General features: G+C 46.4%; 1 protein-coding gene across 1 annotated transcript; it reads right to left on the minus strand.

The window, feature by feature from the left end:
• Nucleotides 1-75: 75 nt before the first annotated feature.
• On the minus strand, nucleotides 76-8,173 carry SERINC3 (serine incorporator 3). Its single transcript, XM_064729618.1, has 10 exons — nucleotides 8,019-8,173; nucleotides 7,385-7,546; nucleotides 6,694-6,887; nucleotides 5,848-5,927; nucleotides 5,054-5,191; nucleotides 4,082-4,251; nucleotides 3,264-3,354; nucleotides 2,696-2,873; nucleotides 1,706-1,933; nucleotides 76-1,012 (listed from the first exon to the last, which is right to left on the minus strand). Exons 1-10 carry the CDS (start codon nucleotides 8,055-8,057, stop codon nucleotides 874-876), a joined length of 1,419 nt encoding a protein of 472 aa, XP_064585688.1. The 5' UTR covers nucleotides 8,058-8,173; the 3' UTR covers nucleotides 76-873.
• Nucleotides 8,174-21,670: the final 13,497 nt, after the last annotated feature.

Here is a 21,670-nt window from a genome sequence, read left to right on the forward strand (position 1 = left end):
CCTGGAGACTGCATGTGGCACTTTCCACTGGAGAAGGAACAGCTGCTTCTTAACACTTCAACAGAGCTGGGCCACTTTCAGTAGTTAGTTTGCTTTATTCAAATGAGTTTACAGTGCAAATGCCTTAGAGCCAATAATAATAATTCCATGTGTGTTACTTTTATTAAGCATATTGGACAACTGAAACCAATCAATCAATAAGCTCTATTTTCCAACATAATCATAAAGTTCATTAAGCTACTCATACACTTACCACTCTATTTGGCAAACATTCTAAAAAAGAAGTTACCATAGAAATTGCCTCTTAAAAAGGGCAAGTTTGTCTTAAAAGAATTAAGTGTTAACCAGTTTTTCAACTTCAGAGTTGTTCTTTTGGTGAGGAGTGAGGGTGCTTTTTTGCCACAACACAAAGTTAAGTAATTTAAATAAACTTTTCCTGTAAATAAACTTTAGCAGTGGAATGTAGAAATCAAGCAGCATGGCTTACACTTCCAGAAACTGAAGCATGAGCAGAGTAGTGCATTATGCTGATTATAATTGCTCTTTAAAATATATTACTTCATATTTAACTAAATGTTAACTTCTATTCAGTAGAAGGTTGTGGCTTTTGGACAGAATAGATAATTTCTTTTGTGCTTTGACAGCACAGCTGTAGTGAATTTTAAAAATGCAGTAATAAGATAACCCTGGTAAAGGTTAAAATAGAAAGATAACTGATAATTTTGGTGCTGCATCAAGCATTATGCAATACATAACTGTCTATCCAACTGCATTTTAATACCAACATAAGAAACAGCAACTAAAGCAATAAATGAACATTTTGGCTGTCAGCAAAGAGTTCCCCACTGTTGTAAGCTCAGAAGGTGCAGGAACTTAACTGAAGTCTCTATTAGTAAGGACAAGAGGAGCCACTAAGGTCCAGAGATAGAGAAGCAGACACACCCAGCTGGAGGTCATCTTCACCCACACGGCTGGCCACTTACTCGTCATGGTTTTGAAATCTGCATCAGGGCTAAAAAGTAAAGAAATCCATTAGCAGACACAGAAAACACCTCCCCCTATTCCTTGGTACCTCTCATGGATCTGAAGTGAGGGCAACCCTTTGGGGCACTCCAATCAAGACCCTTTGTGAGAGCATAGACAACTAAACCAGCAGTTTCCTGTGGCTCCATCACAGGCTGTGGATCTTGGAACCCAGTTTTCAAGCCTGCTTGCTCATGCTCATATGATGCTGTTCAAGGAAGTATTTGCTAATTTATACCATGTCCTGGGAGCAGTGGTTCTGAGCTGCAGCAGCAGAGGGCATGCCCAAGTGTTTCCAACAGATGTGGGAAATCCCATCTCTGATAAGCAACACATATGGCTGTCCCTGCACATCTCTGCCAGGTTGAAAAGCCACTAACAGCAGGCTGGCTTCTAACAAACTTTGCAGGAGGCCATCTGAAACCAATTCCATGTGTATCCTTCCTGCTACTCCTCCAGCTGAAGAATGGCAGCCACGCTTTCTGCCCTTGCAGCTCTGCAGTAGTGCCCTGGAACCACAGCTGCTGGCTGTGCCATGCTGCCTTCTCACACCTTAATTGAGTAACCCTAAATTGAGAAGTCACAGCTGTACTGCAGCTGGCACAGGGACAGCCCCTTCACCACGTGGCAGGAGTAGAGTCTCCCACCCACACAGAACCCTCAGCTCCCCTGTGGCTCTCACCTGTACCAGTTGGTGAGTGTCATCATGATGTACAGAGAGGCAAGGAAGAGCATGAAGTGGAAGAAGGTGTAGCTGTACTGCACACCATCCTTCTCGTTGTCCGTGACACGGCGCACCTCGCCCTCCTCAGCTGTGCCACTGCCTGTCCCCACAGTGTCCTCCAGGATGGCAGTGTCACTGCCTGACAGGGTCAGCTTGTTCACCTGGCTGTTACTTGAGGAGCGGATGCTGCAGTGTAACCCAAAGAGACCTGGTTAACAACTCCTTTTATCATCAGCTGTGTTTGATAATCAAGCAAGCAAAGAACCACAATGAATGTATGGGAATAGCAAATCATCCATTTGGAAGCATAGGGAAATTCCTCCAAATGTTTTCATCCAAGCTTTTGTTAACTTAATTAAACAGCATTCCTAGTCCCAGATCATAGAAAGGTGTGGTTTGGAAGGAACCCTAAAGATAATCTCACATTACACCTAGATCAAGCTGCTCACAGCTCCATCCAGCCTGGCCTTGAACACTTCCAGGGATAGAGCACCCACAACTTCTCTGCACAACCAATCCAGTGCCTCATCACCCTTACAGTAAAGATTTTTTTCCTAGTATCTAATCTAAATTTACTCTTCCAGATTTAATCCATGACCTTTTAAAAGTCTCTCTCCATGGTCCTTGCAGGCTCCCTTCAGACACTGGAAAGTCACAACTAGGTCAGCCCAAAGCTTTCCTTTCTCCAGGCTGAACAAACCCAGCCTTTCCCCATAGGAAAGGTGCTCCATCCCTCCAATCACCTTGTAACACATGTTGTTCTGTTATCTGGATTGGGCTGACAAGGCTTATCCTCATGCACAAAGCAAAACAAGTTTATGAGCCACATTTGACCTCAGGCCTGAGACAGCAGCTGGATGTGAATAAATGCAGGTACATTTTGCACTAGATTCAAACAAAGGAGGCAAACCCCAATTCTCTATCACTGGATAGCAGTGCAGATCCTACCTGGAATACAAGAGGCAAAGGACAAAGATAACCAGTCCAACAACACTCTGGGCATCCCACCACTGCAGGGACTTGGGTGGAGCAGGAGTGGCAGGAGGGACAGTGGCATTGGCTGGAACAGCTGTGGGTGCAGCTATCTGGGTGATGATGTTCAGCAGACTTGGGTTACAGTTTCTTTCTGAAAGGGATTTCAAGGCAGATTAGAGAGATGCCAGCATGTAGCTAAGAAAAGATGACAAGTAAGCTTGCAATTTTTCATTCCCTTTAACTGCTGATCTCTTTAATTCTCCAGAGGCAGAAATTGCCTGCAATGTTTTTCCTGCCTGTGAGCTAGACAAGGCTATAATAAATAAATAACATCAGAATGCACTGACACTGTTTCTTTTTCCCCCTTACAACACTCCAGTTTTGTTCTGCAAAGAAGCACTTTGATGGTTTCAGTCAAGTCAGGTTTTCAGCCTCACTGGATTTGATCTGAACAGATCAGCAATTCCCACAGAGTGATCTGTAACAACCATCAACTTCTGCTTTCACACCAAAATATGGGACTCAAGACAGTGTTGCTTACCAGGCTCATTGGACATGGCTGCCCAGGTGAGGTACATGGTGTAGAGTGTGATGACAGAGGACTGGAGGAGGCCAGAGCGAGGCTGATGCTCCTGTTCCAAAGCAGAAGAAGCCAAGGTCAAAAGGGGAAGGTTCACCTAGAGCTGGATGCTTTTACCCCACTGCCACAGATGAAACCATTACTAGCATGAAAACCAATGCTGTAGAAATACACTGGGCTTTGTTCCACATTCAAAAGACTGGAAGAAATTCCTTAGAGTTATATAATTTATGCAAAAAAGCAACTCAAACAGATAAAGAAAAAGCAAACCAAATCCTTTTCTTTTTGTGCCCAAGACTCAGCTACAGGCTGTTACTGAGTTAATCTCAACCTTTTCAAACAATTTTGTAGATGTGAATCTAGCATGTGATTTGAGCAATACCAGTTCAGAATTGAGTTACATGCAACTTTCCTCTTACATTAAACAAGTTTACCCCTAATTCAAAGCCACAATATTAAGCAAATAAATCTCCAGCTACTTTGCTACTCCCTAACAGATTCCTCTGTCCTGCCAGGGCCTTCACCACTAAAACCATGCCAGCAGCCCTCCACATGGAAACCAAGTCCAAAACCATGTTAGCTAAAAAAAGCCTCTCTTCAGAAAATGTGTCACTATGCAGTAAAATGTTTTCAGAGCAAGATTTTATTTTTTTTTTAGTTCCTAACTACAAAAGCTATGATAGCCAAGTTTTAAAGTTCTTATCTCTGACTGAACTGCTACTACATCCTTCCCACTTCATCCCTGCTTGGTATATCAGAAGAAAAGAGAAAAATAATACCTGAACTTTTGGAAGGATAGAAACAATGGAGACAGTAATGCACAGGATCATGTTAAAGCTTATGAAGAACTTGTTCTCAGTGCAGGCATCAGGCTTTGTGTAGAAAACATAGAAGAGAATGACAAAAACCAGGGACAAGGCATAGAACAGGCTTGTACAGGACAACAGAGCTGCAGGAAAAAAAAATTTACATTACACATATAGTTTTAGTAGTACATCTGAAATGGCTTAATATCCAGCTAACACTGCACTAAGACAGTCTTTGTTCCTCACCTGGCAGTCTGGGTCACAAAACCAGACTAGAGACTGCATCTTTGTAAGGTATGGCTAAATTTCTGCTTGGGCTCACTAAGCAGGGCTGCCATCAGGGGAACAGGACCTGCCTCTCAGCAGCAGTTTAATTAGTGTAACTGGTATCAGGCCACAGTGGCATAATGAGAGAGTGCTTTTTGCACACTTCTCATGGACATTTACCTGCCCTGGATTCCTGTGCTTGAGGTCACCCATTTTTGTTTCCACTCTGTTCTTTGTAAGAAGCCACAAAATGCTATGGCAGCATTCTTAGCTATGAGCTAAGAGCCACAACAATTAGCACTTTGTAATTAGTGGCCAGCTGGGGAGCAGGCACCAAGGCACAGTCAGTGTGGCACTGCAGCCACTGTCACAAACACAACTGAGCTCCTGGGGACACAGCAGAGTCAGGCTTGAAGGGAAGCAGGCTCTGAGCACACCCTGTCAACCAGGCAAGTGTGGTTTATTAGGACTGTCAGATGTGCTACTCACAAGCCTAAAATATCTCACATTTTATGGAACAAGAAAAAGGAAACATTGCTGCTATTTATTTCAGGAGTTTACAGCAGTGACTCAGGGACATTGTGCAGTTTAGTTCTAGGTATGTCTGCAAACCAGTAAATGATATTCTGCAGGCTACTGGCCAGTACAAACAAATCCTTTCCAGGTTAAGATTCTTACCTGCATACCAGCATTTGGAGTTCCCCTCTTCCATCTTCTCAACCCAGCTCTCATTCCAAGAGTGAGCAAAATCCACAAGTAGAACCAACTGGATAAGAATGAAGCAGAAGGCTCCAGAAACACCAATCCAAAACCAAGCTAGAAAAGAGTGCAAGAAAAAGAAGTTAGCTTTCATAATGTGCATGCTACATCTGTTTAAAAACAAAAAAAGCATGAAATAAACCTGAAACTGTAATTAGAAATGCAGATGTTGTTAATAACTTTGCCTCAATCTGGCAGGAGCATGGAAGGAGTCCCAGCTCTTCAGGGATGCAGCCACTGCTGGTCAAGTTGAGGATGGGAATGTTCAGCCCAAGGCAACATCTAACATGTGGCATCTTTGAGTACATAAGGGTCATCATCCCACACTTCTTTGAGGGTCAACAACCCTTTCAAGTTCCTCTGATGTGGCCAGACAGTAGAGGTTTCCACACAGGTTTTTCAGAGATTCTAGGGAAGTATTTAGCAGTTGTCAGTGTTCCAAGTTGCCCCCAGTCTAGTGTCAGAAGATCAGCTCAGTAGTGGCTGTCCCTTGACGTAGAAAATTATTAATAACCAAAACCTATTAGGTTGAAAAGGGATTTCTTATTGCCATAACTTCAGCTGGTCACTAAAATACTGGATGGACCAAGGTACTCCAACAAAGATGGGCAGAAGCTGCATCTTCTACAAAAGAACTTTCAGTACTGCCAATTAATCTGTGAAAAGGTTTGAGCTTATACAAATCAGAATTCCATGATGAACATCAACTGTACCTCTTGTGAAAGGCCCTTCGGGGATATAAAATGCTCCAACCATGATAGCCACGATGGCAGCTATTTTGAAGAACCAGAACCTTTAAAAGAAGAGAGAAATAAATGAATAACCAATAAATATTGGCCTTACTCCACACACAGTCAGTTCCCACACAGCAGTCATGTGCTCTGACATGATCTGTAAGCAGCTTGGTCCTGCTCCAACCAGGGCTTTGGATCATGTGATCCTGTTGACCAGGGAGGCTGGGGACTTCCCATCCCTGGAAGTGCTCAAGGCCAGGCTGGATGGGGCTCTGAGCCACCTGGGCCAGTGGAAAGTGTCCCTGCCCACAGCAGGGCATTGGAAGTGGATGGTCTTAAGGTCTCTTCCAACTCAAACTACTCTACAATTTTATGATTCTATGCTCTCCAAAAGTCCCTTTCCAATTAAATGACTCTATGATGATTCAGTCATCCAGTCCAAAACCAACTCAGTTCAATCAGGGAATTGGAAATCAGAAACCAGTTTCTGATAGCTGAGTCAGACTGGCCTTGAGAGTGACCCAACGAGTGCCAGAGGCAGCACAAGGTTGGAGATATAAACTAGCTGCAATCTGACATCTCTGTGCAAACACAGAGCACTGCCCTTTTGGTTACCCCACCTCAGAGTGGCACCCTCAACCAGCACACTGAACATCTCACATAAATAGGGAGCTTTTAAAGAGAGCAAAGCCCTACTCTGTACTGGGTCCAAAAGAAAGCCAAAGCTGTCTGTGTATGCACAAAGGAATTTGCACTGTGCTCAGCAGAGGAGCTGGAAGGAGGAAAGCAGCTGCAAGGAAGGGCAGCCAGCTGGCTCACACATACCCATTGTGTATGGAAGCTCTGGGGTCGTTACTGGTCTTCACTTCTATCATGAGCAGGGACAGGAGGAAGAAGAACACAGCCATGGCAAAGCTGACACGATAGACAGCTCTGTACCCCACAAACACATCACAGCTGACAAAGCCCTCCAGGTGGGGGATCTGGGTGTGGAGCCCATCGTCACAAAATCCAGGAATCTGGGGAAAGATAAATTCACATTCCATTGTGAATTTACATTCCGTTGTGAATTTACATTCTGTTGTGAATTTATGTCTGCATCTGCAATTACATTTTCTAACTCCTGTTACAGCCAAGGTTTTCAGTCAACAAACTTCTGAGAGATCAGAGAACAAAAGACCTTGTGCTCAGACCTCATTATCATCTGTCTCTCCCCATGTCAACACTTTTCACCCATGAAGATTAAGATAGCACAGCAGCAGGCCTCTGATAACAACTGAGAGTCTCCAGGTCTGGTCAGATTTCAGAGACCAGGCATGCACTAAAAAAGGAACATTCACAGAATTTGCTGTTTCAGCCAGAAGCCATTCAGTACACCCAGCCTCTCAACTCAGGAGCAAGGACACTTGGGTGTTTGTCTCTCACACATAATCCATTCCAAGTAAAGAAAATCAATAGTCACTGGCACAAGTAACGGCATTTAAAACAGTCAGAAAAAGATTTTCCCCCTCCATACCTTTTTCAGCTGCTCTTCCATGCCTGGTGCCAGCATGATGCAGGCAAGTGCAGTGCTGAGGAGGAGGAGGAAGGCATAGATGAGCCGTGTCACTGTCGAATTCTTGCTGTTGGGGCAACATCGGCACAGCAAACACGAGGCCCCGCTGCACAGACAGGGAATCTGAAGGGCACAGACAGGAATAGTAAGGGCATTCCCCTCGAAGCTGACCTGCGCGTTAGGCGACACCGAGAGGAAAACCCGAGCCCCATTTAGAGACACCCACTCCCGGGCCGCACAGATAAGCCGCTAATCGGGGTTTTTGTCAGCGCGTTCGCGAACACCGGCAGATAACCGCGTTTATCGGCCAGGGGTGCCCTGGGGGGCCTCGCCAGGGCCGGCCCGTCCGCCAGCCGCCCGCTGTGGCAAGGACAGAGCCGGCTCCAGGCGGGCACCGCTCCGCTCCGAGGGGCTGGAGCCGCCCCGGATCCGGCGGGCCCGGGATGGCGCCCGTGGGGGCTCAGCGTGGTCCCACCCCGGGCCCGCTCCGGGCCGCCAGCGGAAGCACCGCTGCGGGCCGGCCGCGCTCCCCGGGGTGTGAGGGGAGGTTCGAGGTGTGAGGGAGGCTCGGGGCGGGAGCAGAACCCGCACTCACCCAGCTGGCCAGCGAGCAGACCCCGAGCACGGCCCCCATGGCGCCGCCGCCGCCGCCCTCCGCCGCTTCCTGCTTCCGCCCACTGCCCGCGACCGGGGGCGGCCCCAGCCGGGCTCCGCCCCGAGCCGCCGCCGCCGCCTCTCATTGGCTGCTTCCCAGCGCGGGGACGACCGCCCGCCAATGAGAAGGCGCGATGCAGCCGCGCGCCAGGGGGAGGAGCGGGAGGGTCAGCGAGGGCAGGGGCGGGGCGATGTTGTTTATCAACACTGCTTCCGCCTTCGCCGAGCGGAACGGAGGACGCTGATTGGTCGGAAGGTCAGTGAGTGGGCGGTTCCTACAGCCTGACAGCCAATGAGTGAAAGCGGCCTGTAGAGTTCCGTAGCGGCCCGCGGCCGCTGGGGGCGCTCGCGGTGCCGGGGCGCGCAGCCGTTGCCATGGCAGCAGCGCGGGCACCGGGCCTGCACCGGGCTGGCACCCGGGTGGCACCGGGACGGCACCGCCCCGCCCGGCGCTGTGACACAGCACACCGCCTTTCCCTTCCCCTGGGCACCAGCACCCCGCAGGGCGTCTTGGCGCGGGGTCGTGCCCTGGGTAACCCCGAACCAACGGGGCACGCCCGGCGCGGTGACAGGCGGCACGGCCAGGGGAGTGACACCGCGTCACCGTGACTCACCGGCGGCATCGCCACGAGCGGGATGCCCGAGGAAGCGAGCCACTGTCATTCTGTCATTTCATGTCGAGCCTGTGTGCTCCGTGGTGCGTGCAATGGCCGCGGGGGCTGGTGGCGCTGCTGTCACCTGCCCTGCCAGGGCGCCAGGGACCTGCCCAGCATCTCGAAGCTGTTTGAGCCTGGCAGAATCTGTAACTCATTCCCACTCTTGAGCGATCGTGGTAACACACACAAGTGCTTGTGCTCCAGCACTGACATGACACAGAAATGTTCCAGGTTAGGACAGATCCATCAAGATTGTCGCTATAGGACATGAGTCATATAGCGACACGAATGCAGACATTGTTTTTAAGGTGAAGTAAGGAGAAGTTTATTTTCTGATTCTAACATTTATATTTTTTTAAAAGTGACAGTGGATTGGAGGGTGAAAGTGCCACCTCTCCAATGACACTGGACAAACTTCACAGTTTATCAAATTTCTCTTCTTCTATGAAAGAATGCCAAACAATAAGTTGTTTACAGAAAGTGTGTGAGAAAGTTCATTACAAGAATGTAAACATCAGAAGGCTTAGAAAATCTTAAAAAATCAGAGTGGCACAGGATCATGGAGCCCAGCTCACAGCCCCGAGAATCCCAGAACTCACATCACACAGAATGTCCCAGGGTGGGACAGATCCATCAGGATCATAGATTCCAGCTCAGAGCCATGCATGTACAGCCCAGCAATCCCACCATGTGCCTGAGGGTGTTGTACAAACACTCCTTGAGATCTGGCAGGCTTGGGGCAGTGACCACTTCCCTGGGGAACCTGTCCCAGCCTGTCCTTTGGGATGAAGAACCTTCTCCGAATACTTTGCTTCCCTTTCTTTGCTGAGCACTGTCCATGAAATTGGCCTGTAGGTTAAACAGAACTCTGGGTGGAAGTGGGAAAGCTCAGGAGCTTTTCACAGGTGGGGTTTCTCAACGTGACACTTGTGCAGCAGTTCACACCTGGCCCAGTTCATACTTGGAAGGTGCACAGCTGCAAAAGCTGCAGGTGGGCTCCTTTAACGTGGGAGAAGAGGAAGGTGGAGGAGCCAGGTGGAAGGAGATGTTGTTTTGCAGCTGCCCATAGCACAGTGCTGGGTCTGGATCCCCAGCACACTGCACAGGCTGCAGCCTGGAGGAGTTGGAGAGGGACAGCTGAGTGATTTCACTCCTCCTCGCAGAAGTCTGGGAGCAAATGAAATGGATGAGAGTTGGCTGTGATGATGTAACAGCACAAGGATTTGACAAAAGTTTGCACAGAGGTTTAGGAAAGCAGTTTCCATGGGTTTTAATTGGCATTAGTGTTGCACAATATCACAGGGCAGGGGCAGAACTGACCAGCTGGGGTTACAGGATATTTTCTGGCTGTAACAGTTCCAGCTATTGCACATCACTTCACACTCTGTCAGACCCTTCACATAGTCCCTGTCCAAAAAAAACTGCTTCCATCATAGAAAGGCACTAATAATCAGAATGACTGCTTTACTGCCATCTGAAATTGCCAAGAAATGACAAAGAGCATCCAGTAAACCTGCCACTTATTTTCCACAGCAGTTTTAACACTCAGAATATATGAACACTGTGTTAACAGTATCATCTCTTGCAATCAGCCTTATTCATGAGGACATACAGGCTTCTTTCAGAAAAAGGTCACTCCATAAATCATTGCAACTGTGCTTCTTTCAGATAATAGATGAGCCTTTACTTTATTGCTGATGTATTTTTATTACCCTTCTGCTTGCACCAGCTGGATCTCTAAGAAGGCTTTTGCCATATTCCTGCTCCCTCACTGTTTGTTCCAGTGAATATATGCAGAATAAAGGCACAATCACAAATTCTGTGTTCCCAGTAATCCTGGGCAAATAACTCAAATACTTTGGAATATTGTGTATTAGTAATGCAGCAATGAAACTCATCTAAATCTTGAACCTGCAAGTGTTTTCTTCTCAGGAAATTTATGAGACAAATAGTTTTGTTAAGTACTGGTGATCCTCCACTGGGTTATGCTGAGGACAGAGAAAGGATGCAGATAAAAAGCTTTTTCCTTCCACTGTCCATGTAACAAGAGATTTCCAAGTGCTCATTTTACTTCCCAGCATAAACCCCCTCTGATTCTGCTTCACATCACCTAAACCCCTACATGTTTAACAGGAGATAAGGATGAAGGACTGTCAGCTGTGGGAACGAGACAGGATGTGGCAGGAGGTTATCCTGGTTTGTACAAAAATACCCTGCTCTGGTTTGTTAATCAGCTCTGACAGCAGAAAGAAATGGTGCATCCCTTCTGTATCTATACATTACATCCCATACATATGTGAGCTGAAATGCCTAGAATAAACCCCTTGGAATTAGGTAATATTTAAAGGAAATGTGTCAGATTTAGTCATTTGAAAGCAGTTCTCTGCAGTTCCTTTGTGCAACTGAGCTCATAAAAAATTGTCACTCAAGCTTGTGCGTTAGTGCTATTCTTGTTACTCTCAAGGGTCTCCTTTCTGTGATAACAAAAATGCAGAATTTTTCCTCATCTTCCCCTGAGTATGTGAGGTTCCTGCTTTGCATGGGCTGTGTTTTTGCAGGTAATAGATCACACAGACACATTATAATTGAATAATCCTTTGACCATCCAGAACCTTTCAGTCAGGCAATGGGAACTGCAGCTTGGAATGCCTGTGCCAAACTGTCTGTAAAAATTAAAAAATTACAATCAGACATTGTCTATGTTTCTGCAATAGCATTGGCTTGACTCATGTGCAGGTCTAAACATCTTACTGTGCTCTGACCTGCATAAACTTCCAAATCTAGATGTATTGGCATCACCTTTCTAATTTAATCCTCCTAATTATTTGGCTTCTGTAAAGTATTTAGCTTTAAGCTTCATTTACATCTGTGCTATGATTTGAGCTCCAGAGCATAAAGAATCACAGTTTTCTTGGAACAACTGTTTTTCCAGCTGTTTAGTCCAGAATTTGATCAGATTTTAACCAGTGCTTTGAGAACAGCTGTCAAAGCCCTCATCCATGAGGAGGTAAGTCATGAGATAATGGGCAAAACACTGCTATGGCTGGCACCACCAGTGGGTTTAATTAGTCTTTAAACAATCAGAGTTAACAGCTTCTACAAAATCACAATGCACAGCGGGTTAGGAAGTCCTGCCAAGTATAAATATTGTAAAGTTTGTGGATGAGTTTCAGTGGTGTGTGATGTCCCTGTGCACGCAGACACCAGGGCCAGCTCTGCTGCCATTGCCTGGGGACATACAGGTGAGTGTCCCCAGGAGCCTGGCTCCTCTCTGCACACAGCCTGCCTTCACACTCACAGCCTCCTGGGGTGACACCAAGAAAAACCAACCCAGTCCATGCCCTCGAGTCTCCAAAGGCACAAGCTGATTTCTCTGCAGTCCTTTGCTCCTGATTTTATAAATCTCTTCTTCCCTTGACTGCGTGCTCTGTGACTGTATTAGCACCTGCCTCTGCACTTCTTAGGCTCTCTATTTTCCTATCATGTCATGGATACGTGAGTCATCTTATTTGTGATCTGCTGAGCTGAGTGAGAGTCATAGTAGAGTTGTGTGCTTCAAGGCCATTAGTAACGCAGCTAAAACTTGCATAATATATTCTTCTGTGTCTAAATCCCTGAGAGATTGAGTAACTGTTTTCTTTTTCACCCCAAGTGACTATGCAACTAGATGAGTCACTGCTGTTATGATAGAAGGAATTGTAATCTCTGTGTCTTTCCAGTTCTGTTTGGCCAGAAATTTATTTTATTGGACACCTTTGTTCAATCTCCTCTAAGTCTTTATATGTCACCAGAGACCTTTTCACTCTCTTCAGTTCACTTAAGATCATGTGCTCTGGTCTGGAAACTGCATTAGTTTAGGTTATTGGTGAAACAGATGGAGAAAAATGTTCACCTTAATCTAATACCCTGGAATGATATTACTGAGCTCTTTCATCTCATTGTTTATGGAAACATTCATGAAACTTAAATGTATTGAAAAGTATTTAAATAAAATTAAATAAAAGCTTATATAAAAAAACCCTGCAACAATAAAACATAAACAGAGATAGATTTGAAGGAATATTTTGCACAAAAGATCTGCAGTGACATCTGTGAATGAACCACGGAAGGCACTAGCAGCAGATGGCTGGTAAAAAGGAGGAGGAAGTGAGCAGTTCCATGATAGGTGAATGTGGTACCCTGCAGGCAGCACAGGGCCCCCAGGGGTGCAGGATCTGACCCAGATGGGGCTGGCACTGTTGGATCAGCCCCAGCCCTGTGCTGATGTGAGCTGTGCCTGTCCCAGGAGGAGCCTGGGAGCCAGAGGCATTGCTGGAGCTGGCACCTTCCCCATCCCCTGGCAGAGCTGAGCTGGGCTCACTTTGGTGCTGGAGCACCTCAGGACATTCAGGACATTGCTCAGGCTCTTAAGTACCCACTTCAGGAGAGGGTAGCCACAAAGCAAGCAAACCTTCCACTTGAGCATTGCCAAAGCACACTTATAAATGTTGCAGAGTTTATAGTTTCAAATGGTTTCATGCCTTTTCCTTGCTTGATATATTATCTTTTTATTAAGGCAGGATTTATTTCCCCTGTCTCTGTGACCCCATCTCTCCCCTGAGAGCCTGCACTGAAATCCAGCTGGCCAGACTTTGTGTATCAGCAGAACAGCTTCCAGTGAAACAACAGTGGGAGGAAAAGTCAGGAATTTCTTGACTTAATCCTGCCTTCAGCAGCAATGAGTTGTGTGGCTTTAGGTGAGCCACAGGACTATGTGAGTCAATATGCAATATGAGAAAATGGGCATATCACAGACTCATGGCAGACTCCGTTCATTCATCTTTAAATGCAGCTTAAAATCCTATGAGTGCCTGACCCATTTTTTTTTCTTGCACTAAAAAGAGCAATACAGAATCATACTGGCCATGATAATTTCTCTTAGCTGGAGATTTTTTCCCCTTCTTTTCCATTGTCCCCCCCACTGCTGCTTTCCAAGATGCTCTGGAGCCAGTGAAATAGTTCTTTCTCATAAATCTTTTAAATCATGTAAATCCTCCCAGCGTACCAGCTGACATTTCAGATGTTGCATTTTTGCATTTGTGCCAGGAAGCTTTGAGCATGTTACAGTTGCTTGTGTTGTTATATTTTTTTAAAGAAGGCAAAACAGTTCCTTCCTCTTGTGTCTCCAGCAGAGACTGTTTCTCCTTGAGAAAGGAGTTCACATGATCATATAGATGCGTCAGATAAATCCCTTCCCACGTTTGATATTTGCTAAGTTGAATGATTGTTATTCCAAAGCCATAGCTGGGATGGTTGTGTGATTTAACATCTCCAGAGCACTTTTTTCTTCTATTCACAAGCTTTAAAGAAATAATCTAAAAACTAAAACCTTAAACTTAGAGAGACTCAGTAACCAAACACTCTCTGCCGTGTTATCTTCACAAATATTTCTCCCTGTTTGTTTGTTTAAAGTTGGCCAAGAGTTTCAGAAATACTTTTAAGATAACCAAAATGGGCATCCAGCTCAGAAAGGAACTCTGTATTTAGAAACTCTGAAATACTACTGGGAGGGTGGCTGTGCTGTTAACTCTTTTCTGGTTGTTCTGAACCTCCGTGGCATTGGGGAATGAGTCATGACATTCTTCTTTATCTAACTGTTTTTCCCTTCCCAGATGATCAAGAAGTAAAACTGCACTGGGGAAGTCTAATAATACAATGCCATGCTAGTCACATCTCTGGGTTCCATAGAGCTGTTGCCCAAGACGGTGTAAATCAAGTGGTTTGCAGAAGGCAGTGCAGGGCAAGGCTGACAAGGCTCAGCATTCACAGCACCCACGTGCACTGGGGGCAGAAACAGCCACAGCCTTAATCCTGGAAGGGAAGGAAGGGCAAGAACTGAGGGCTGAGTGTTGGTTTATCAGGGGATCTTACAACCAGCTTCCTGCTGCAGAGCACAGTGGGGAAAGCTGAGCTGCAGATGCACACAGTTGTTTCACAGCACACGTTGTGTGTGTTGTGTTCCTGCCAACCTGAGCGTGGCCGTAGGAAACCAAAGCAGGTCACAGTGCTCAGCCTGACGTACCCAGGTGTCTCTGTGGCAGAAACAGAGTCATTTCCCCCTGCTACAAATAACAGCTCAGTTCTGAATTTGTTGGGTTTTTTTGAGATAATGGCAGAAATTTCTTCAGACTCTACAGGATGACTTAAAATTTTTAATTAAAAGGTATGCTGGTATAACTGTATTTCCTACCTTGTTTTTCAGGGCTTGTGCAGAACCCAATGCCTGGACAGGCCCACAGTACAGTTCTAGTGGATATTTTCTTTTCAAAGCTTTTTTCTTCCAAACATGTATTTTGTATCTTCAAACAATTTGATGCAAGATCCATCACAGCAATGTCCCTGTGTGTTTCAGTGTATGCCACACTGACAGTGGATTCTGGCTGGGAAATATCCCTGCAAGATCTGAGCTCTGCCTCCAGCCAGTGAAGGTGGACAGACAGGATTAATTACTCCCTGATACCTGATCTACCACCCTTCCCTTAGTCCTGGCCTCTATTTACTGCCACGGGAACTTTGATGTCTTATTTTTAGATGAGCTTTTGTGGTTTTAAAATTAAAGTCTGATTGTAGCTGGGTATTAATTTCAGTGAAAAAAAAATGACCTGGAAAACTTGACACATTCTGGTCAGCAAGAAACATGCTGGGCACTGGGAATCTCAACTCAATTACCTGTCTGTAGGGTTTCACATTTGCTTAGTGTTTTATGGTTAGGCACCAGCTGATGTGAAGATGTTGCTTAACTGAAGAGTCATTATTTACCATTAATAAAACTGATACCATGACAAATTCCTTATGGCGTAGATGTGCTATCATATCTTGGCAACGGCAGCAGAAGAAATTATTCTGCCTGGCTTGCAGGCTTGTCTTCATTGTAAAAAGAAAAATAATGAGGCTGTAATTACCCAGCTTGGAACTAAACGAACCCAACAGAAAGTGCTCAATGATTAAAATGACTCCTAACTGCTTCCCAAATGTGGCTTGTGTGGATACCATCACTGACAGTGCCAGCTCCTGGCTCTCTCTGGGCTGGATCCATGGCCAGCAGGCACAGATCACTTGTTTGGACTGTGGTGGTGTCCCAGTTTGAAGCACCGTGGAACAAACAGTGGTAAATATTCCACAAGCCTTGCCAAAAATGACCTGCTTACACGAGGAAGTCAGCATGCAGCAAATTGGGATGAAATTCAGAGCACACAAACCCCTCCATATTGTTTCTTAGGGTAAAGAACCCTATCATGTCATTTAGTTTGCTCTAAAATAATAATTATTTTGCACGTGAGATCACACACTTCTCCCTCCAATATATCAAATTTATCAGGTTTCTGTAATTCTGCATCTTAACTATATCTAATAAACCAGTAGATAAAAGAGACTGTTTATCTCTCTTGTGCAAATAAAGATGGGAAAAGCAGGTCTGTTTTTCTATTAATTCTAATTCTCAGTTTCATACAATTTCTTGCTAACCAGTAACACAACATCTAGCAGACTTACTTCCCAAATAAGTTTAGATACTGAAAAGCTGGTGACTTTTTGTCTTCAGGACAGAAGTGGTGTGTTTGGTGGAGCTCTTGGAGAGGTAGGGATGAACTTCCCCTGCAATGAAGAGGCATAAAAGAATGTTTCCATGTGTCTAGCTGGCTACATTCTTGCTCAAGTCATCCTTGAAGACAGATGATATTCAATTATATTATTAATGATAAATTACAATGCCTGGAGACTTGGATAAATAATAACTAAAAGGGCCTCTTAGCCACGGTAAAGTGGATTTTCCCTTCTGGTCACTCAGTTTGGGCCCTCTTTTCTGCAGGAAAGCAGGTAATGCTACTTCTTGTTTGACCTGCAAGATCTCCTGCTGGTTGCCATAGAGATGGAGAGCTGAGGCCTTTTGTGTTCAATTCTGCACTGCAAATGCTTGTTTGGTGCCCTGTCCCCTTGTCACAGCTCAGCCCTGGCATGGGACATGTCCAGTGTGTTGGGGAGGTTTCTCCCTGGAACTCGCCTGAGCAGGGTGGGCAGCACATCAAAGGGGTTCAGACGCAGAAATGTGTCTGTCCATACAGAAATAACAGCACAACTGTCACCCTGATGGCTTGCTGCATGCCTGACAGGTCACATCAGTGCCACCACTGCTGTGAGAGTGAGGAGCATCGGGCACCACAGCAATTTGGGCAAAGGGTGCTTTGGGTTGTGACTGGCATTTGCTTCTCACTCAGAGGGCAAGGAACCAGCCCCAAACACAGAATTTAGACCAAATACAACTGAAAGCGTCTGGCCCAAGAGACACTTTCAGTTTCTTTTATTAAAGGGTCTTCTGCAAGACATCTCTGTGAGACATCTAACTTGGCACAAACAGAATATTTTGTTCTCTGAGCAGAACACAGAGCTCTTCTCATGGAGCGCTGGGAATTCCTGCTGCTCCCAGACAAAGTCCCAGCGATGCTGCACCTCCCTGACCCCACGGTCTGTGGCCTTGGGAAGAGCTGGAATAGATAAATGGCACCATGTCTGAGGGCATGGGAGAGCACAGGACACAGAGCAGCCTTGCTGGGCTCATCCTGCCTGTTGCAGAGGTCAGCTGCTTTACAAGAAGGCATCTGGTTACACATACTCCCTTAATCATGGAAAGCAAGGAAACTTGACAAGAGGTTAGGCTGAATTTTTTCCCAACCATAGGTAGAGCATGAGTGTAAATGGGAAACTCTGGAGGTTGCAGTCCTTTGACTCACACAGAGGATTAATAACACGAGTTGGATCCCTCACTGTTCCAGAGCAGGAGTCCTCTCTGCAGACTTCGTGGAATAAAGTCATATAAAAGCTCATTTGGCTGAGAGCACAAGCTGGAATCAAAATATTTACTTGTCTGCTGCACATGGGCAACAGGAATCCTTGTCTGGGTGCCAGCCACCGGTGAGCAGTCAGCTGTTGGCTGGGTGGCTCTGGCATGAATTAAACACTGACAGAGATGACTATTTGCTTCTCATTTATCAGCAAACCCCTTTGCTCTTCAAAAGGCAGAAGCACAGCTGCCAGCTCCGCCTGCTCCTTGATTTCTTCCAGCTCCATTCTCTGTCAGAATCAGAGGGACAAAGGGAAGAAGTGCCTGTTTGTGAACCTCAGGACATCTCCTGCTTACCTGCCAGTAACACCTGAGCTGTCAGTCATGATCAGCTTAAGCAATACCTTTCCTACTGCACCTGCTCATCCTGACAATCATTTTTAGCATTTTTCTGTATATCTGACCCTTCCTAGCAAGCAGGATGAACCTATTTAATTAACACTTGCATGTTCTTCCCCCTCTGAACACACTCTGAGCCCACAGAGAGGTTATTCATGCTGTGTGCCAGACAGGAAAGCTTTTACCACAAGGGATGATTTTCTGATGAAGCATGTGCTGGATGTGTGACCTTTGTGGGTTTACACTGGAGAAGCTTCTGGAGTCCTTTAGACAAACAAAGCCCTGAGCAAGCAGGATTTATGTGTGTGTTTTGTAGCCTTTGTGCCCTGAACCAGCCGCCGTGCTTGCTCCTATCAGCAGCAGGTAAAGTGCTTCTTACAGAGAGTGTGTGAGGGACTTTGGAATGGGCTGTGGGACCCCTTGGGGAAAATGAGGTGCAGGCAGTCTGCCACTGCCTGGGGACTCTGGTTTGCCATGAGATCCGAGCTGGAGATCTGCTTGTATTTGTGTCAGCTGCAAAGAGGTAATTGTCAAGTGACTTCTTGCTTGTGCTGTCAAGTGACTTCTTTTGCAAGAGCCTTTGGACAGCAGGGATTTTGCAGAAATGAAAGATGAGAAGGTGCATGTCTATGATGGGCTTCCACCAAAGCCTTGGAACTGGGCTTTGGGGACTATTAAACACAAAATTCATTTATTTTCTAAACTGAAGTGGTTCCCTAGGGAAAAAAAAAAAAAAAAAAGTTGTGGGCTGAGACTCCCACATATCTGGCTGGGACAAACCTTTTGGAGATGTTTGGCATGAAGGCAGAGGAGATAAGGTCAGTGGAAAGAAGTGGCCGGGAAGGGGGAAGGGATGAGCTCGTGGAGTGAAATTGCCCAGAAGCAAAGCGCAGCCACTCACTTTGCAATGAAAAGCTTTATCATCTCTGCACAGATTAGTGCAGCTAAAAATAGCTTCAGCTCAAAGTAAACAGTTTTCTGAGTGTGCTCTGCCCTGCTGGAATGCCAGCCCCGCACAGAGCCACGATGGAGCAGCCACAGCCCCACGGTCCCAGAGGGGCTCCCCCAGCCCTGCTCAGCCCTGCCCGTTAATAGGGGTGACCCTGGAGGGGGTCACTAATGAGTTCAGCCTCATTACAAGCTTTTCTGTGTTTCACTTGTTGAACCTTTCTGGATGAGCAACTTCTACAAAAACAAAATGGGTCTGAACAGGGGGTAATTCATTCAGACATCCCAACACCCACCCTCCTTCCCTGATCAACAGCAAACTGTGTCCCTCCCTTGACAGCAAAAAGAGTGGCTTGTCACCAAAGCTGCTTTTACTTGTTGGTTTCTCTTCTCATGAATCTCCAAGTGAAGCTGTTGTTTGATGGCTTAAGAAATCCATTCTTGCCTTGGGGAGCCCAGCACATCAGTGAAATATGTTCTGTAGGGGTTTTTTGGAACAAAAATAGTTTATTTATTTAGAGTATTTATTTTACGAGAGGAAGTCTGGAAAAAAAACAGGTTGTCCCATTTTTTCCATGCGTGTCTTGTGCCATTCCACATTTCCTTGCAATCTTGATGACATCAAGTGACACAGGGACCTCAGTGCCTGGGAAAGGCAGGGGAAGCCGCTCTTACGTGGGGAGGCTGCATGCTGCCACCGCGCTGCTCTAACCCTGGCAGCACGGGCTGCTCTTCTCGGGGAAGCCAGGCTCAGGCTGTGAAAACATTCGGGTCAGAGGCAGGTCAGAGCCTTCTGAAGTGACAGCCTGGCTCCTTGGGCTGCACAGCTTCCCAGAGTGTCCTTTGTGCTGGTGTTTTCCTTGCTGGGCAGGCAGCGTGCAGTCCCGCACGGCAGCGCTGCTTTACATTGCACCCTTGGGGATGCTCTCACCTCATTCTGACATTTGCCCTCTAAGATTGCTTTGGTTTTGTCCCTCTCCCAGCTAAAGGTTGACAGCCAGCCTGCAGGGCAGCTTCTTGCTCTTCCCAGAGTAGCAAAGGGGGCACCCACAGCAGGGGCTGCCAGGCAGCGCAAGCCCATCCTTCCCCTGGGGCATTGCTCTCTGCATCCCACTCTGTGGCACAGAACTAAAAAATTCACAGTTCACTGCTGACCAACTGCAAGGTCAAAAGCAGCAGAGCCAAACCTCCAGTTGTGCAGAGTGGTAATGGCATCACCATCGATCCTGGGCTACGCAGGACAGCACAGGATGAGGCAGATGGATACAAGAACCTCCCCAAAACAAACATGTGAGTAAAGCTGGGGCCACTGAAGGCTGATTGTGGCTGCAGCTGAGTCAGTCAAGGCTGTGACACCACCCAGCTACAGGGTGAGCCACGCCAGCAGCTCTGACATCTCCCCATCACCTCGGGGTGAATGGTGGAGAAAGCAACAGGACAAGAGATGAGCCTGGAGCACTGTTCTGGAGCCATGCCCTTGCTCATCTCTCCCTCTTCCTGCTTCCTCCTGCCCTCAGTTTGTCAGAAGCTGTGCTTTGCCCATTTGGGATGCTTACAGGGTACATGTGGGAAATGAGGTTGAGAGCTGGATTGCTTTGATTTTAGCCAGAGACTACAGAGTAGGTGAGAGTCTCCAAAAGAAAAGGGGAAAACCCTAAGAAAAAAAAATAAAAGGGAAGGGGGGGGAAGCATTCTTACAAATTTCCAGCAACTTTTATTGTGAGCATGAGCATCAGCTAGAAGTTAGGGTGCATTATTGTAAAATATCAGCTTTTGCTTAAGAGCAGGAAGACTGAATACAGCCATGCATTTTTATCCAAATAGATAAGGCTAATATTTCAGGCAAACTTTTTGGCATCCTGGGACTGCCACCCTTTTTCCCACTTCCAAAAAAATATAGTCTGTAGAAAAACTGAAACTGCATTTTTTTAACTTAAAATGAGTTTTGATAGAAAATGTTTGAGTAGTCCTTGTAGGGGATGGTGTTAGATGAGAAAGTCACTGCAAGGACACACAAGTGTGTGCAGAAAAGGATGGACTTTGTGGGAGATGCTTTGGGGGGCTTGTTTCCAGGACCACACACAGGATTGGGAGCTTCGAGCAAGACGAGACATTTCTTAATTTAGAAGTACATACACTGAGCTCCTGGCTTTCCAAAGGACTGGGCTGTTGCCATTGTTCTTTGTTGTCTGCTCTGTAATGGTACTGCCCACTTTCTGCCAAGAAAATGCCTGGGTGACTGGGGTAGCACTTGCATTCTCACCAGACTTGGCCTCCAAACGCTGTGCTCCAAGTGTTAGTCTGGAGCTATAACCTTCTGGATCCTTTTCAAATGTCAGCTGGAGTAAAGGGAAAACTGCAGCCTTGGCCAGACCAGCCCAGCAGTCTCCTGAGGCTGTGCTGGCCCTCCTCCCTCCCTGGCAGCTCATGGAGACAGACAGGGCATTGTGGTGAATCCCTTACTGCTGCTTTTGGGTGAGCAGCAGCAATGTGTGACTCAAAACAGCTGGAGAGAGATGAGTTCTACCAGGCAATGCACCTCAGGAAACCAAGTGGGCTTCTTGGGGCTGAACTGAAACTGAGCTGAGTCAGGAGGCTGCACCAGTTTGGTTTAGGGATGCACAGAACATTGGGTGTGTTTTGCTCTACCGAGGTCCACTCCCCTTCATCTGTGCCACGGTATTGTCATCAGGGTGTTTCCTGTGCTGCTTGCTGCTCTTGTTGGTGCTTTTATCTCTTCCTCTGATCCTGTGGGTATCTTTCACAGCAATCACC

This window comes from Zonotrichia leucophrys, chromosome 20, assembly GCF_028769735.1.
Source record: "Zonotrichia leucophrys gambelii isolate GWCS_2022_RI chromosome 20, RI_Zleu_2.0, whole genome shotgun sequence".
Taxonomy (NCBI): domain Eukaryota; kingdom Metazoa; phylum Chordata; class Aves; order Passeriformes; family Passerellidae; genus Zonotrichia; species Zonotrichia leucophrys.

Excerpts from the sequence above, each read along its gene's own strand:
- SERINC3 (XM_064729618.1), bottom strand. The coding sequence starts at position 8,057 with ATGGGGGCCGTGCTCGGGGTCTGCTCGCTGGCCAGCTGG. Across the intron at positions 6,888-7,384 it reads TGGAAGAGCAGCTGAAAAAG|ATTCCTGGATTTTGTGACGA; the intron begins GTATGGAGGGGG and ends ATCTTTCCCCAG. Across the intron at positions 4,252-5,053 it reads CTCCAAATGCTGGTATGCAG|CTCTGTTGTCCTGTACAAGC; the intron begins GTAAGAATCTTA and ends TTTTTCCTGCAG.